The 16278-nt window shown below is 35.2% G+C and overlaps 1 protein-coding gene across 4 annotated transcripts in view; it reads left to right on the top strand.

Moving 5' to 3' along the window:
• Nucleotides 1-16278, top strand: part of LOC128994124 (uncharacterized) — a 63057-nt gene that overhangs the window by 39733 nt on the left and 7046 nt on the right. For 3 of the 4 annotated variants that reach the window (XM_054418412.1, XM_054418410.1, XM_054418414.1), the window contains 9 exons: nucleotides 1337-1438; nucleotides 1972-2088; nucleotides 2806-2927; nucleotides 3438-3606; nucleotides 4280-4371; nucleotides 11172-11380; nucleotides 11770-11909; nucleotides 12651-12918; nucleotides 13808-13993. In XM_054418412.1, the coding sequence (XP_054274387.1) occupies nucleotides 1344-1438; nucleotides 1972-2088; nucleotides 2806-2927; nucleotides 3438-3606; nucleotides 4280-4371; nucleotides 11172-11380; nucleotides 11770-11909; nucleotides 12651-12918; nucleotides 13808-13993 (1398 nt within the window). In that variant the 5' untranslated portion in view covers nucleotides 1337-1343. The remainder of the gene's footprint in view (nucleotides 1-1336; nucleotides 1439-1971; nucleotides 2089-2805; nucleotides 2928-3437; nucleotides 3607-4279; nucleotides 4372-11171; nucleotides 11381-11769; nucleotides 11910-12650; nucleotides 12919-13807; nucleotides 13994-16278) is intronic. The other variant, XM_054418411.1, reaches the window with a different exon arrangement.

Here is a 16278-nt window from a genome sequence, read left to right on the forward strand (position 1 = left end):
TTAAATGAACTCAAAGGTTTTTTTAAATTGCATTGATCTCTCAATGTTGAGTTTCCAAATAAGCCAAATTCATCCTTAAAGTTACAATCACTTCTTTCACAGAAATTAAAACTTACCTTTCAATGTAATGCAAGCTGGTGTCGCCGACGTAGCGCAGTCCGTGAAGTGATGTGTTCTGACTGAAGTCGTGTGCCTTCTCCGCCCATGCCGTGGCGAGAGGATGGAGAGGCCTACGTCTCTGTATTGGAGGCGCAGAGTTAACCGAAATGTTACGTTTATTGCTCCAAGCAAACCTGCTGATACCAAACTGTGTGCCTTTAGCCATGTCTTGAAAAGCATGGATAGTAGGCATCAATAGTAACTTGTTGGTACGTGGTTTTTGTAATCATTCAAGTATGTTTTTGTTTGTCGAACTGTCGGTAAACTTTTAAAACAGAAAGTGATCTTCTGAAAGCTCTGATGGTTGTCAAAAGTCAAACTTGTTTTGGCAGAAGCCTATTACTTACATCTACTAATCCATTAGCAGTGTTTTCTGTATCAGTTGTTAAATTAAGTTTATGGATGTGTTGGTTGTGAATGATTTACTTTTTTGTAGAAATTGTCTTTAGTCCTTTAAAGAACACAAACTGATTGTTCATAAGACTTGAATTTCTTTAAATTATTTTTTAAATTTATTCATTAATTTTCTTATTATGGATTTAAAATTCAATTTAAAATTACAATGAGGCCCCAATTACAATTATTAAGGAAACAAAAATTAAATCAAAAAAAAATTCCACAGTGTAAAAGTGTTATTCTTTTCGAGAATGAATAAACTAATGTAGTTTGCTTGTTTATGGATATATTTCAATCAAATATGGCAAATGTTTATTTCATAAAACGCTATTAATATTTTATTAACTTTTCTGTAGCAGCAAACCTAAGTAATCATACAACTTTATTTTATTTAAATAGGGAATACGTTAAATCTGACAAGGTTTATTTTAGTAAAAATCAAACTATGCAATTGAAAATTTACTCAGTCTGCAGGATTGCTGTGGCATGGGTATTTTTTAAACTACAGTGGAACCTCGATAAGAAAACCCTCGATAACAAGTGTAATTTTCAAATCCCCTTGAATTTATTTTACCCTTTATCACATGTTATTTCTATCCTCAATAAGAAGTCAACCTTGATAACAAGTCTTATGTGATAATTCCCATGAGAGTCTTGTTATCGAGGTCCTACTGTATGACCTTTGATACAAATTGTTATTTCCCCCTTTATGTGACCTTGATGGATTTAATTTTTTTAAGTTATCTTTTTTGCTTTTTTGTCTCAAAACAATTATTTTCAGGGTGAAGATGGAGGAGGAGGAAGAAAACACTAAGAAGTCTCGTCGTAAGCGCAAGCCGAAGAGAGACTTCAGCCCTGATATAGAAGGTGGTGAAGTAGATAGGTAAACAAAATATGTAGTAAAATGTTGTTAAAAATTATGTTTATTATGCACTGTGTAAGTAGTATCAAAACAGTTGTAGCAAAATTGTTTTGTGTAGCTAAACCTGTTTTTGGTATAAATATGGTATTTTTATTCATTAGCCAAGATCAGAGGAGATTCAGAATGTTACATGACCAAGTTTAGAACCATACATATACATAACAAAAATTATTCTGGTATTGCAATCATTATGATTATAATAAACCAAAATTTGTGATTTACTTGATTAAGAATGTAGTAAGTATACTAAAACTTCATTCATCGCATGTCCCTTTCCAGATTATCAATTCTACTCAAATGTAACAAATTTAACAAAAGATATCAACTTCTCATCTTGCTGATTGCTAAACACTTTCTACAAAGTATCACTCACAAAAGCAATTGGCATTTATTATTGAATTTAAAAAGTAATAATTCTTGTCATAGATGCATGTATGAAAAAGTGAGAATTGGTTGCAATTAGTCTAGCTAACATGGTTTCAATTAATTTGCAGTCAAGAAGCATTTGAAGAAGAAGAGGAGAAGAAGCCGAAAAAGAGAGGTCGTAAAAAGAAGAAGAAAGAACCAGAAGTACCTGATGAAGAGCTAACAGATCTTCAGCACATTTTTAGGTATAAGGGTGGTAAATCTTGCTAGTATAGGCTATATTGTGTGTTTTAATAAATCTCTGAAACTTTTTTTGGGACTTTTTAATTTATGTATAATTTTTACTAGTATAATTTTCTAAACTAAAACATTTCTGTGATTTGCTTTACAAACCAACCGAATAATGTATTTTTTGTAAAATACTAGACAATAGCTTAATGACAGTGTGACTAAAATAACATTGCCTTTTTGCAGCCTTTTTTACCAATAAAATATCACACTATAATAATGGTACTATACGTCGTCAAGTAATCCAAAAAATTTTTTGGATTACTTGACGAGGTATAGTACCATTATTATATAGTTCGGCCGCTTAGAAAACGACCTGCGCGCTAATGTTAAACCAATGCTGGAGGAGGTCGCTTTCTAAGCGGCCGAACTATAGTCATATAAAGTAATCCAGGGGCCATCAACATGGAATTTAATTTAATAAAATATCACACACTCCTGCTCTGAATTTTCCATAGTTACATACCCTAGGCCCTATACATTAAAATACCGAAGTAACTAGCGTATCCAAGTTTGCAATAGGACTTGGAACACATTTTTGTCTAAAAATTTATGTGTATGAGGTTTGTGGTTACACCATCACAATGAAAACACTGAATGTATCAGTTATTACTAAAGCTGTGTCAAACAGCATCTACTTTTACGATTAACCATTCTAACGACTATGTTATCAGGGTGGTCGAGAGTCTCATGACGGGTCCTAATGCTCCACCATTCCTGGACAAACCAGATCACAATATATATGGAATGTCAGACTACTTTGAGATCATCACAAAACCCATGTGGCTAAGAGAAGGTATGTTTACACAATAAACACTCCCATTGTGGCGGTATTTAATGTTTTAGAGTTGTCCTGTAAATCAACTTGATCCAATTTTTCTGGTGTATTCAATTATGCACACTGTCCAGTTTTTTCATCACCATTAGTTCATCACCCTTCAGTGTTTTTTTTTTTCTGAATTCTGTCTCAAGCATTAACTGGTTGCATGGTGGAAGTTTTTATATTCCTAATTCCTAGTGATACATTATTCTGTTTGCAAAAGAATCACAATGTTACGTCTTCTTATGTAAACTTGATAAAGCAAAGCTAACTGCATATTTTGTAAGTTGTTAAAATTTAGTGCTATTTAAAAACTTGACCACAAACTTTGTACTATATTGATTATTGGGGTATTTCCGAATATATAACTTTATCACAAACTGTAAGTAGTTAAAATTGAGTGTGTGCTCATTACTTTTTCACAAACTTTACTGTTAATGTTGGGTGCAAATACATCATTTCATCACACACTATATTTTGGTACAGTTGAGCGCAAGTACGGAGCGGAGGAGTACACCAGTCCGACGGAGATAGCTGCTGATGTTAGACTGATGTTGGAGAACTGCTACCACTACTGGGGGCCCTGCGACACTCTGTCTAAGCGCGCGCTCAAGCTGGAGCAGGCGTTCGAGACCAAGCTGGCAGCCCTGCCTGAGTGAGTCATTTAAACTTATCTATACAAATACAAATACCTCCGCCGCAGCAAGCCTGCATACCAAGCAAATTTCCATTTGCCTGATTATATTTTTACTAAATATTTAATTTATTTCAGATGTATTCCCCATTTAAATAACATTAGATTTAATGAGTAGTTAGGTTTGCTGCTTTTGGGAAAGGGGAAAAGTGTTGGGTGAATAAATAATATTGTCTATTGTTTTGATCAAATGTTAATAGTACAGGATGAAATAAATAAATTTGCCAAATTTGATCAACTAAACATCCATAAATAAGCAATCTACAACAGTCTTCTTTTTCTCCACAAGAGTAACATGAAAATTTTGAATGTACAGTTTTTTCCAAATTTCTTTGTTAACTTTACTTGTAGGCCTACAACACTTCAACTATGGTACCTCAACAACTACTTCCTAATAGGAAAATTCGCTAATACAATTTTGTCTGCCATTAGGCTAGAATTGTGAAGGTTTTTGGTTATTTTTATGTTATTGTCTATTGTGAATGAAAATCAAAACAAGACTTATCTTGAATTCCTTCTGTCTTGTGTTTAGTTCTCAACATAAAGTTTAATTATACCTTCATCCAAGTGATTCATATTTTAATTAAAGATAATATACACTTTGTTTTTAACTTTGTTGATTTTGTTGTGACAGACATGTGAAGCAACTGTGCACCCTGGAAGCAACTCACGGAGACATAGTGAAAGAGGAACCAGACGAAACATCACCAAAGACCAACAAGAAAGGTTTGATAAACCAGTAAATTTGAATTGTTTGTAAATAAAAGGCTAGTGGTTGATTTGTAACAATTTCTCTTAGTGAGTCTTAAATGGTTAGATGTAGAGCTTTAATGTACTTTAACACTAATACCGAAACCCCACCTAGGCTGACGTTAATCGAAACCCCCGGTCTGTGAGATCCCATTTGAAAAATAATGGACCCCGCTTAGAAACACACAAACCGAAACCCTCGGTCTGTGAGACCCCGCTTTAAAACACACTAACGCTGGGCTTCTGAGACGGACATGTTTTGAACAAACAAAACAACCTGTCAAGGTCATGGCACCCATGCAAAATGAACAAACGATATATCAATAGGTAGGGGAGGAAAAGGGGGGAAGGTATTGAGGGAATGGAATCTACCAAGTAAACAGTGTTGCCAACATGCGTTTTTGAAAATTCCCGTGGGCCTGTCAGACCGGGGTTTCGGTATTAGTGTTCAAACAGTAGAGTCCCACTATTATAAAAATATGGGTAATCCAAAAATTATTATTTGTAACGGTACAAAGCTAACTACGTTACCAAGAATGCCGTCAAAGCAATGTGGTCATAAATGTAAGAAAACACTGCAGTTTTGCAGCAAAAGCAAACATCAAAAGAGCTATTAATATTTGCAACAAACTTCACCAAAGCTGGTAGCATTGCTGTAGTTAGCGATATCAATTTGCTGTTGGCAATAATCATAATTATGTTTATTAGTAATGTTAGCAATAACACTGAGATGGTTGAAGATTTTAGCAATGATTTCACGAATGTTAAAAAGGCTACAGATGTCGCTGCAAACGTAGGCAATGTTATGGATGTTGCCTACAATAGAGAACAATAGCGACATTCAAAACTCTGAAATGTTGTAGAAACATCGTCTCCTGTGATAACATCAATGTTGTTATTATCTCCCGCATATAATAGAACGGACGCGTTGCAGAAAGTCAACAGTCCCGGAAGGTCAAATAATTAATACCTGTGCCGCTAGGTCAAAAACTACAATGTTTGCAGTTTCTGTAGATCAAAAATCCCAGTAAGTCAAATAGTACAGTCCGAGCTAAAAACGTGGTCTATGTTAAAGCAATTGACTTATTGGGAATTTGACTTAATGCAACAGCAGTTTTAATATAACGAAATAAGATAAAATATAAGTTCAGTTTCGCTGAGTCAACAGTGCCGGAAGGTCAAAAGTATAATCTGTTAAAAACAACGTTAGTCCTCTCGACGCAAGACTTCAATAATTTCGTGTTTTGGTGTAAAGTTGTGCTAAAATTTTGAAAATTGGCACAGAGCTTCTTGGTTAGTCCTACTCGATGACTATTTTGTTGGAACTTAAAACTATTTACCGATCTAATTAATAAAAATGGATATGTATGGTGAAATAGTTTTAAATCGTGATTTCTAACATGAAAAAGTTAGCATGCGAGATTTTTTTTGTTTTTGGGTTAGAGAGGTTTCGTCTGTGGCAAAGTTGTAGCCAAAAGTGTGATGCGTAAAATATATTTTTTTTGAATTTTTTACAATCAGTGGTTCAATAGATAACTTGGGTTGAAGAGAACGGAAAATTTAGCATTTCACAACGCATGGAAAGAACTACATCGTACGATGCGACTGCTGAGTGGACTTTTAATTTACAGTTCTAAGAACAAGAAAAAGATGAATATACAAATCACCAGTACATTCATATTATTTATAAAACATCTTTCTGTATTACCAGCTTACATTTTTCACTTATAAGAATACATCATAAACAGGGTGTTAAAAATAAGCGGGGAGATACTTTACCTAGTAATTCCTTGGGTCAAAATAAACAGAAAATCAAGGATAATATTTTTTCCGAAATCGTTTCGTTAACCAGATATCCACCATTTTGTATTTTTTACATACAAATATTTATCTTTGCACTTTTCCAACCGATGTTTATGAAACTTGGTATGTATGTTGAGGTAGGAGAGACCCATGTTATAAAAAAAGATTCATCTCGATTCACCCTAAAATTTCAAAATTTAACACTTAACTACAAAATAATATACTTTACTACACCGCAATATTTACGTATCACCATAAATCTTTAACAAAATAAAACGTTAACATTTTTTAAAATCCAAAGTAAATCAATATAATCTTTCTTTTTTGAAAAATATATTTAAAAAAAGGCGATGTTAAAATAACGACAGGCGAGTTTCGATCTGGGTGTTTCAGGTTTGAATCTAGGAGGATTTAACATTAATTAGGTAACATTAATGTTTAATCCTCCTAGGTCTGAACTGATTGAGAGGAATACATGAAACCGAAGGGGGGAGGTAGCAACAAGTGCACTAGTATTTACTAGTGTCCAATTACAATTTGATGGATTTAACCAAAACCTTTTCTATTTCACTTATTTTCAGCTGTTAAATTTCAAATGATACGTTTTAGCGACATCATTAACGTTATTATCATCATCATCGTTTGAGTTTGGGTTTGCGGCAATGTATTTTTATGAATAAAACCTTTAATTTGATACCAAACTTGACCTCTGCTGTTATTAATTGACTGTATGCACTATTAATTAACAGCTGTGTCTAAGGATTATGTCGGCCTTAGTCACAAACAGGACAACAAGATCGCTCCACTCATCCCACACTCATCTCCATTCATACTTGGCTTAAAATGCATACATTTGTATGGTCGCCATTTCAAAGCAACATGGCTACATTATCAATGACAAACGTGGAAAACCTTATACGAGTGTGAGTAAGTCCGAAAACAGAGTAAGTCCAAAAACAACTCTAAAACACAATAAGCAATAAATTGCAAGAACCGTTGCTTATATCATTGGGTATACACGTATGTACTGACGTGTATACTCAATGCTTATATCGAACGAATGTACATCGTGAGAATTTCCATTAGTTGTTCCATTTAGTTGTGTGTCCATTAGTATAATAGTTTAGTTGACTCTTTTAAAGTCAGCGGAAATTGTGACTGTTATTACCCTTGAAATAATGTTTGTGTAGTACTTTGCAATCCTACCAATGCTTATAGAATCATACGATTACAATTTTCTGGTTAGAATATGTCGCATAGAGTGGTGACTACTGTATCTTTTTGGTTTGCTTGTAAAACAGGATCAACAGAGATTTTCCATCGACTTAAACAATACGATACTCTCAAATTGTTTATTGCTATAACAAACTATCACACAGTTTGATGAATATTTGTGTGTAAACCACATACAGTACACCTGTATTATATCTATTTTTCCTTTTATTTTTCCAAGACTTTATAGAAAATCACGCATTACGTGATCAGTGAAGAAAGGCTGTAGCCCATGTGTTTTATAGGTAAAGAAGTAAAGAAGAACACTGCTTCAGGTCAGAGCATTCAGTTATCATCAGCAATTGTAATTCCCGAATCAGTAACTGAATCAATAGTCAATTATGTTAGGGTTTGTTGATTATTTATAATGCACTTTATATGCTCCATTTGATAGTTTATAATAATTTACTCGGAATCTATAAGACACCTTTGGCTTGTATTAAATATTGGGTTGGGCCGTTTAGTATTTTGAATACAATAGGGGTACTCGTCAAACAGTTAAATATTATTATTTCTATGAATTTAATGGGTAACTTTAAAGATTAGGTGGAATTTCTAACAATACTTCACTAACAATACTAATCAGCAGCAAACATACATAAGGAATTCCAGTTATTGCAACAGACGCTCTGACCTATTGCATAAGACCTGAAGACGGGTCAACGAATATGCTGAAAAAATAACGAGATAAGTGAGTGTAAAATGACTATTTATATCCGGTCGTCATACGCCACGAGACATTCCGTCAGTGAATGGGGGGCCCACACAAGGGTGAAGATCGATAACGCGCTGCATTTGGAATGGAATAATTAGCACAGGTCCTCGAAAAGTACTAAATTCTCGAGTCCCGAAAAAGTCAAGTGCCCAGAATGTCTTATACACATACGGAAATTCAAGTCCTCAAAATATTGCAATAGTGTATTTTCGTATAAATTCTTGAGACCCGAAAAAGTCAAGTCCCCAAAATGTCTTATACACTTACATATATATGAATTTGAACGGATGGTGCCTCTAGGGACTCAAAACGAAAAATTACATCGGTCCCGGGTCCAGGTGTTGCCATGAGTACTACGGTAATAGCTTATTCCCTATATGCGAAATTCGCTAAAAACCTAATAATTCTATAGAATAACTAGCTGTACCCGCTGGCTTTGCCCCGTTTAACTAATTAATTTTCAAGATGAGCTCGTTCGCATGGCTCAATCACGTCCTGGTTGAAGTTCGTTTGCTACGCTCACTCACCTTTAGGTTGGAGCTCGTTCGCTGAGCTCACTTGCCTTGGGGTTAACTCGCCTCCAGGTTGAAGTTCGTTCGAAACGCTCACTCAGCTTTTGGTTGCAAATTAGCTGTTGTCATAAATTGTTTAATTGACACAGCTGTTAAGATTCATTAATTCCTTTTAAATATGAAAAATCATAAGGTTAACATGGGAAACTCCATAGCCACTGGGGCGAAGCTCGAATGCCCTATCATAATAAAAATTACTCAGTTTTCCTATTTAATGCCCAAAGAATCGGTGTATCGAATTTCAGCCTCCTAGGTAAATGGGAAGTGGGAGAATTAGTGATGATGAGTGAGTGAGAGTGAGTGTGTCAGTGAGGGCTTTGCCTTTTATAAGTATACATAGCACATTCAACCAGCTGTTAGTTAAAACAAATTATATTGGACTGAAACGAATCGATGATTACAAAGAATACTTTAAAAAATAATTTGAACATCCTACTACTGTATTTTTTGCATATTTAATTAATCTGCCATCCTCGTACCGAAGAATTAAATGTATCAATGGTCAGCATTACACATAGTATAAATAAGCCAACCATAAGTATGTATTTGAATTTTTTTCCAAATGCTGAATTTGTGTCACAAATGCTGAATGTTACAGCTGTTATGTTAAGCAAATTATATTGTACTAAAAGCTAGCTAGAATCATTGACTTATTGGAGAAGGTTAGCATCGGCTGCTACACTTTTTAAAAACTAAAACTTAATTTAATAAAAAACTGGGACACTAATTTTAAATTATGGCTTTGAAATTCCCTAGTTCTCAAAATTGTCTTTCTTTCAATCAACACAAAACTAATGAAAATCCATCGTCTGGTTGATTCAGAATCGTGAAAAAATCCCATTTTCGTTTTAATAATATATATATGATAGTTTGGACAGGTTTCAACCCTTCCGAGGCGTAATACATTTACAAAGTTTATATGTAGACTACATTATAACTCATAAAATAGTTCTACAATTAAATGGATCTCCTTTTACAAACGTATATAATAGCCAGAAATTTTCAGATCGTCCTTGCGGGTATTTTATGCCACAAATTTTGACGAAAGGCTATACCTATTTACAGTGTTGACCAAACAGTTGGCAAGAAGCATTAATAGATAAGCTATGTACAAAATATGATAATTTTAGCTCTATTCTAATTATGACAAAACACGAAGTAACTAAAAGCGAGTTTTGTTGGTGTAGTAAGCGTTGCAGGAGGTCTACTTTACACTGAATCGACGTTCACTTTTATTGCTTTTGATCTTCCGGCACTGTTGACTCAGCGAAACTGAACTTGTATTTTACCGTATTTCGTTATATTAAAACTGCTGTTGCATTAGGTCAAATTCCCAATAAGTCAATTGCTTTAACATAGACCACGTTTTTAGCTCGGACTGTATTATTTGACTTACTGGGACTTTTGATCCAGAGACACTGCACACATTGTAGTTTTTGACCTAGCGGCACAGGTATAAATTATTTGATCTTCCGGGACTGTTGACTTCCAGCAACATTCCCTAATAGAACATTGTCATCATCTCTCACCAACTTTTGCCATAACGCCAACATCTTCTACGATCGCAGCTACACAAACATCTACAGTGATCACGATGATTTCTCTATAGATACTTTGTTTTTCCTAAAGAAATTTGCTTATTCCAAATCTCTGCTAATCTGAAAAGGGTTTGGTCTCAGTTAGTTGTAATAGCATGAAAAAAATCAATGCAATATTTTCAATCTACAGCAGACTTAAATGTTTGGATGTATTTTTAACTAGTCATTGTGTAACTTTACTGCAACTTTTATCATTGTTCCAGTTTCAAACCCTCAAAAAGCTATTGACTTTTCTCAGAATCTGTCCGAAAACTTTTGGTTTTTAGGCTAGCACTATAACTAAAGAACAACCAACCATCTCTAGCTCACTTTTTCTGTAAACCGCAAACTTTAATGCAATTTTAAACACCCTATCTTGTGGTGCCTATATTGTACCTCACCTGGAACACAATCTGTAACTTATTTTTAGCTTTGTTTTAGATAAATAACTATTTATATTTGCATGTAGAATTTATTGTCTTTCTAAAAACCGTGTTCTTATTAAATTATTCTAATTTGTTTATTTATAACATAAGTGTTATTCATATGATTAAAACTGTTGCAATAGGAAATGTCTACTCACTGTTCTGTTAAAGTGACAAAGAAGAAAAAATGAACTGTTTGCTGCCAGAAAATGAAATGTATTAATAAAAATGTGTTTTTCATCCCGCGCGTGCTTTGCATGGCACATGGGATTATGTATTTAATTTTAAAATTGCATGAATAAAATTGTTTGAATTGAATTGAACTGAGCCTTATAGAACGGGTGTCGACTTGGGTACTCAAAATCAATCGAAATATGATATGTAACGATTGTAGACTTTGTACTCTGTGCAGGTGGTTATACGTCAAAACTGCTCAACTGGGTGGTGAATGGCAAGAACCGCAGTGACGGCAGTAAAGACTCGGAGGCTCCACCTGTCTCACAAGAGATGATCAAGGCCAAGAGGGAGCTGCGGGCGGCCGCCGAGAGAGAACTGACCATCTGGGAGACGGAGCATATGTTCACAGACGGTGCCAAGGAGCAGATTGCATCAATGTGGGAGGTGACTGTAGATTATGTTTTGCAGATTAAAACTTTTAATGCTTGAATGTATGGTACTTTAAATTACAAGTGTTATATTTTCTGATCTCACCAGTGTTACAGTAGAGCTTCGTGTTTCAGACCTAAACCGGCCTCGGTAAGATCAGATAAGCAAAAAGATTGATTAATATGGAGTAAATCCACTAATGAAATAAACTCTCCGCTTTGTTAAATCTTTTCAAAATATTTAGATATAATTCTTTTAGGATATTTTTTTCTGCTTTGAAGCCACCACTACAAATGATAGAAAAGTACTAATGACGTCAAAAACACCACTGTAAATAATAAGAGAATGCTGAACTTTTTTTCATTCATCTTGTAATTCATTTCCTTATCTATTCTGTGTGGCAGTTTCCAGTGATCGGACAGTTCCTACACCTGGTGTACAACGTGCTCAACATTGATCCCATATCTCATCTAGAGCTAGAGCGAATGTTACTGATACCTCAGGCCTCCAAGACACTGGCTACACTCATCACCTCAATGATAATGTAAGTTGGATTTTTGTGATAAGTTAATGCTTATTTGATGAGTACAGAAAGTGTTTGAAAATGTTAAAATCTTGGCTAAATCTTGGTTTGTGATGAATCTACTTCACTGTCAAAATGAATGGTTTATGCAGGTGGCCAATATATATGGGAAGGTTATTAAAAACTCTTGTCGCTTAACAGGATTTATATGGTAACTATAACTTAAACAGATGATGACATCAGAGTTGTGAAAAGAGATTATGTATATTATAGACTTGGATCGCGACTATTCATAATTAGTTTGTGGTAAAATTATAATAACCAACTTCAGGCTCCCCTGTTTGTTTGTTGGTCTGAATCTGAATATTGATTACTTTGAAATATAGACTAAAAACTCAGTAACTAAATTTTACTCATTTCTTTATTAATTTTGTCTTTAAAATGTTTTACTTCCTCAAATCATTTCATCAACCTTAAGAAGACCTTAGGGAATCCTAAAAAATGTAGGACACTCATTTCTCTTTGCTATTTTTGTCGCTTTTCCTAGTGATTTCAACCTTCTCTGCGATAGGGCAAGACAGTCCAGCCACAAGTGTTCAAAAGATTTACGTTCTGTTCACAAAATTTGCATTGGTCTTTTTGGCTGAGCCCTATGGCTCTCTACTTCCATATTAGTACTTGATCAGTCAACATCCTTACCAACAACAACGAGTTGACAAAAAACTTCTAAAAATCAGAGAGTTTATTTTTATATGTTTGCAGCCCTCCGTTCTTCAGAGCCAAGCTAGAAGGTGGTCCTGCCATGCCGTACTCTGTGTGGACCAGAAGACTTCACACAAAGTTGTGCAGTTGGTATCGCAGCTACCATAGCAAAGGAGACAACACCATAGAGGTGTTTGACAGCCTCGGCATCGAGCCTCAGTTCTGGCTCGTCATGGGAGACGAGAATCCTCTCAACAATCACGAGTTTCATGAACTCAACTTCTTGCAGAGAGTATGGCTGCTGAAAGGCCTGTGTGACTTCTTGTTGGTGAGTCACTGACAGTCATGCTTGGCGATCATCTAATTCTGAGTGTTAACATTTTAATGAGTCAATGGCATAATGTTTGGTAGTAATGATCTACTATAGCAGATGGACAGGATAGACTTTATAAGTGGAAAAACACATTTAATTGGAGATAGAAATGTATAGATGTTTCACACATTGTTCCTAAAAGCTAATTATACCTTAGATTTTGAAAAGTAAAATTTACTTATTTTATTATTATTTAATTTGAACCACCTTAGTGACTTAACTTCTTTAATATGTAGAAATCTGCGGGTCCCCGATTTGTTGGGGTGAGTTTGGGCCAACAGTTGGCCCAAAGGATCGGTTCGGGCCAGAAATCATAGCTTTGGGATTCATGTTAGAGCAGTGCGAACAGCTTGATTTTCAAGTTGATTCAAGCTTATTTTTGATATTGCAGAAAGTGTCACACAAATGCGCAATCAAAAAATTGAGACGATTATAATGTCTCCGCAACCACAGGTGATGTTAACGATTTTGCTGTGATCGTAGACAATGTTCTTGATTTTCCGTGAACTCAGACAATTTTTTTGATTTCACAGTGACCAGGTATTTACAAGTGACTGCAGAAGATGTTTGCGATTACAACTTGACTGTGACGGGGAAGATTTCTTAAATTTCACTGTGATTGTGAGAGCTAATGTACAATACTGTATGCACCGATTGTAGTATTGAAAAAAATTATTTCACTTTGCAAACACAACCCGAAGCAAATAAGTTTGGCCTACTGATTCCAACTAATATGTAATTGATTTAGGGTATACTCAACTAGTGTTTGGATAACTATTAAATGTTTGGGAACAATTTATATATTTTTAAAGGTATATAACTTGATGTTAGTTTTGGTTTTCAGCATAATCATAAGACCATACAAGATCGCATCAATAATCTCGAAACTGAAGAGTTGAGAGAAATGAGGTTGGGAAAGGACCAAGAAGGGTATACTTACCACTATTTCCCCAATTTCAATGAAGTTCGGATCTATAAAATGGCTAAAGTACCTGACACGAAGGTAAATGATCGTGAAAGTAACATTAAGGTTGGTATAAAAATGCATGGGCATTGTTTTGTTTATTAGCATTTAAGTTTTTTCTTATACACCGTGTCCCAAACAAGAATGGATTAAATCTACAGCTTAATATACGTGTTACCAAGGGTCGTAGAAAAGTCAACTATGGCTGATTTTAACCTTAGGTTTTTTTTACCCTTCATCAGTAATCAGCTGTTCCACAGTTGTTGGCATGTTTTGAATTCTAAAAACGTATAGTTTCACTATGGAAATGTAGTTGAAAGCACAATGTATTGAATGGTTTATTGAGACAAAATCTGAGGAGTGATCTTTTTGTCTGGGGACTTGTGAAAGATCAAGTGTATTGCTTACCGATCTCAAACATAGATGAACTAAAAACAAAGGTGAAGCAAAGGGAAGCCTTTCAAAAAATGACCGAGAACATGTAGAGGTTAGGTGGTTAAACCACAGTAGGAAAAACAGGGAAAAAAATTATATAAATTTTATCTTTTATAAAAAAGTGTTTATGCCAGTTTACTTTTTACCCTTTCTTTTTTGGACACATGGTATTTTAAGCTGGTTATTGATCTCAGATTTCTATCTTGGTTTAAAAATATAATCCTAAATCAAGATTAAAACTAGTGATGGGCGGATCCAGGAAAATGTTAGTACCGGATCCGGATCTTGAAAAATTCGGATCCGGATACACACTGTCATAAGGGCGGGTTAAAAAACGTAATTAACAGAATGCCAATTTAAATCATACTGTTTAAAATTAAATTGGTAATGTTTAAAGGTTAATATATCAGTACTGTAACATTGCCCAACCATACAGATCATTGACGTCGGCAATATACAGTACTGAAAAATTGCCTAACCATAGAGGTTATTGATGTCGTAATATACAGTACTGTGACATTGCCTAACCATACAGGTTATTTAGTACGTATTAAAATACAGCACTGTGACATTGCCTAACCATAGAGGTTATTGACGTCGTAATATACGGTACTGTGACATTGCCTAACCATACAGGTTATTTAGTATGTAGTAAAATACAGTACTGTGCCATGCCTAGTCATACAGGTTATTGACGTCGTAATGTACAGTACTGTGACATTGCCTAACCATAGAGGTTATTGACGTCGTAATATACAGTACTGTGACATTGCCTAACCATAGAGGTTATTGACGTCGTAATATACGGTACTGTGACATTGCCTAACCATACAGGTTATTTAGTATGTAGTAAAATACAGTACTGTGCCATGCCTAGTCATACAGGTTATTGACGTCGTAATGTACAGTACTGTGACATTGCCTAACCATAGAGGTTATTGACGTCGTAATATACAGTACTGTGACATTGCCTAACCATAGAGGTTATTGACGTCGTAATATACAGTACTGTGACATTGCCCAACCATACAGGTTATTGACGTCGTAATATACAGTACTGTGACATTGCCCAACCATACAGGTTATTGACGTCGTAATATACAGTACTGTGACATTGCCCAACCATACAGGTTATTACATCGTAATGTACAGCACTGTGACATTGCCCAACCATACAGGTTATTGACGTCGTAATGTACAGTACTGTGACATTGCCCAACCATACAGGTTATTGACATCGTAATATACAGTACTGTGACATTGCCCAACCATACAGGTTATTGACATCGTAATATACAGCACTGTGACATTGCCCAACCATACAGGTTATTGACGTCGTAATGTACAGTACTGTGACAATGCCTAACCATACAGGTTATTGACATCGTAATATACAGCACTGTGACATTGCCCAACCATACAGGTTATTGACGTCGTAATGTACAGTACTGTGACATTGCCTAACCATACAGGTAATTGACATCGTAATATACAGCACTGTGACATTGCCCAACCATACAGGTTATTGACATCGTAATATACAGCACTGTGACATTGCCCAACCATACAGGTTATTGACATCGTAATATACAGCACTGTGACATTGCCCAACCATACAGGTTATTGACGTCGTAATGTACAGTACTGTGACATTGCCTAACCATACAGGTTATTGACGTCGTAATGTACAGCACTGTGACATTGCCCAACCATACAGGTTATTGACGTCGTAATGTACAGTACTGTGACATTGCCCAACCATACAGGTTATTGACGTCGTAATGTACAGTACTGTGACATTGCCCAACCATACAGGTTATTGACATCGTAATATACAATACTGTGACATTGCCCAACCATACAGGTTATTGCCGTCGTAATATACAGTACTGTGGCATTGCCCAACCATACAGGTT

Source organism: Macrosteles quadrilineatus, unplaced genomic scaffold, assembly GCF_028750875.1.
Source record: "Macrosteles quadrilineatus isolate MER2022 unplaced genomic scaffold, UCM_ALF_1.0 Scaffold_5__1_contigs__length_97177068, whole genome shotgun sequence".
Taxonomy (NCBI): domain Eukaryota; kingdom Metazoa; phylum Arthropoda; class Insecta; order Hemiptera; family Cicadellidae; genus Macrosteles; species Macrosteles quadrilineatus.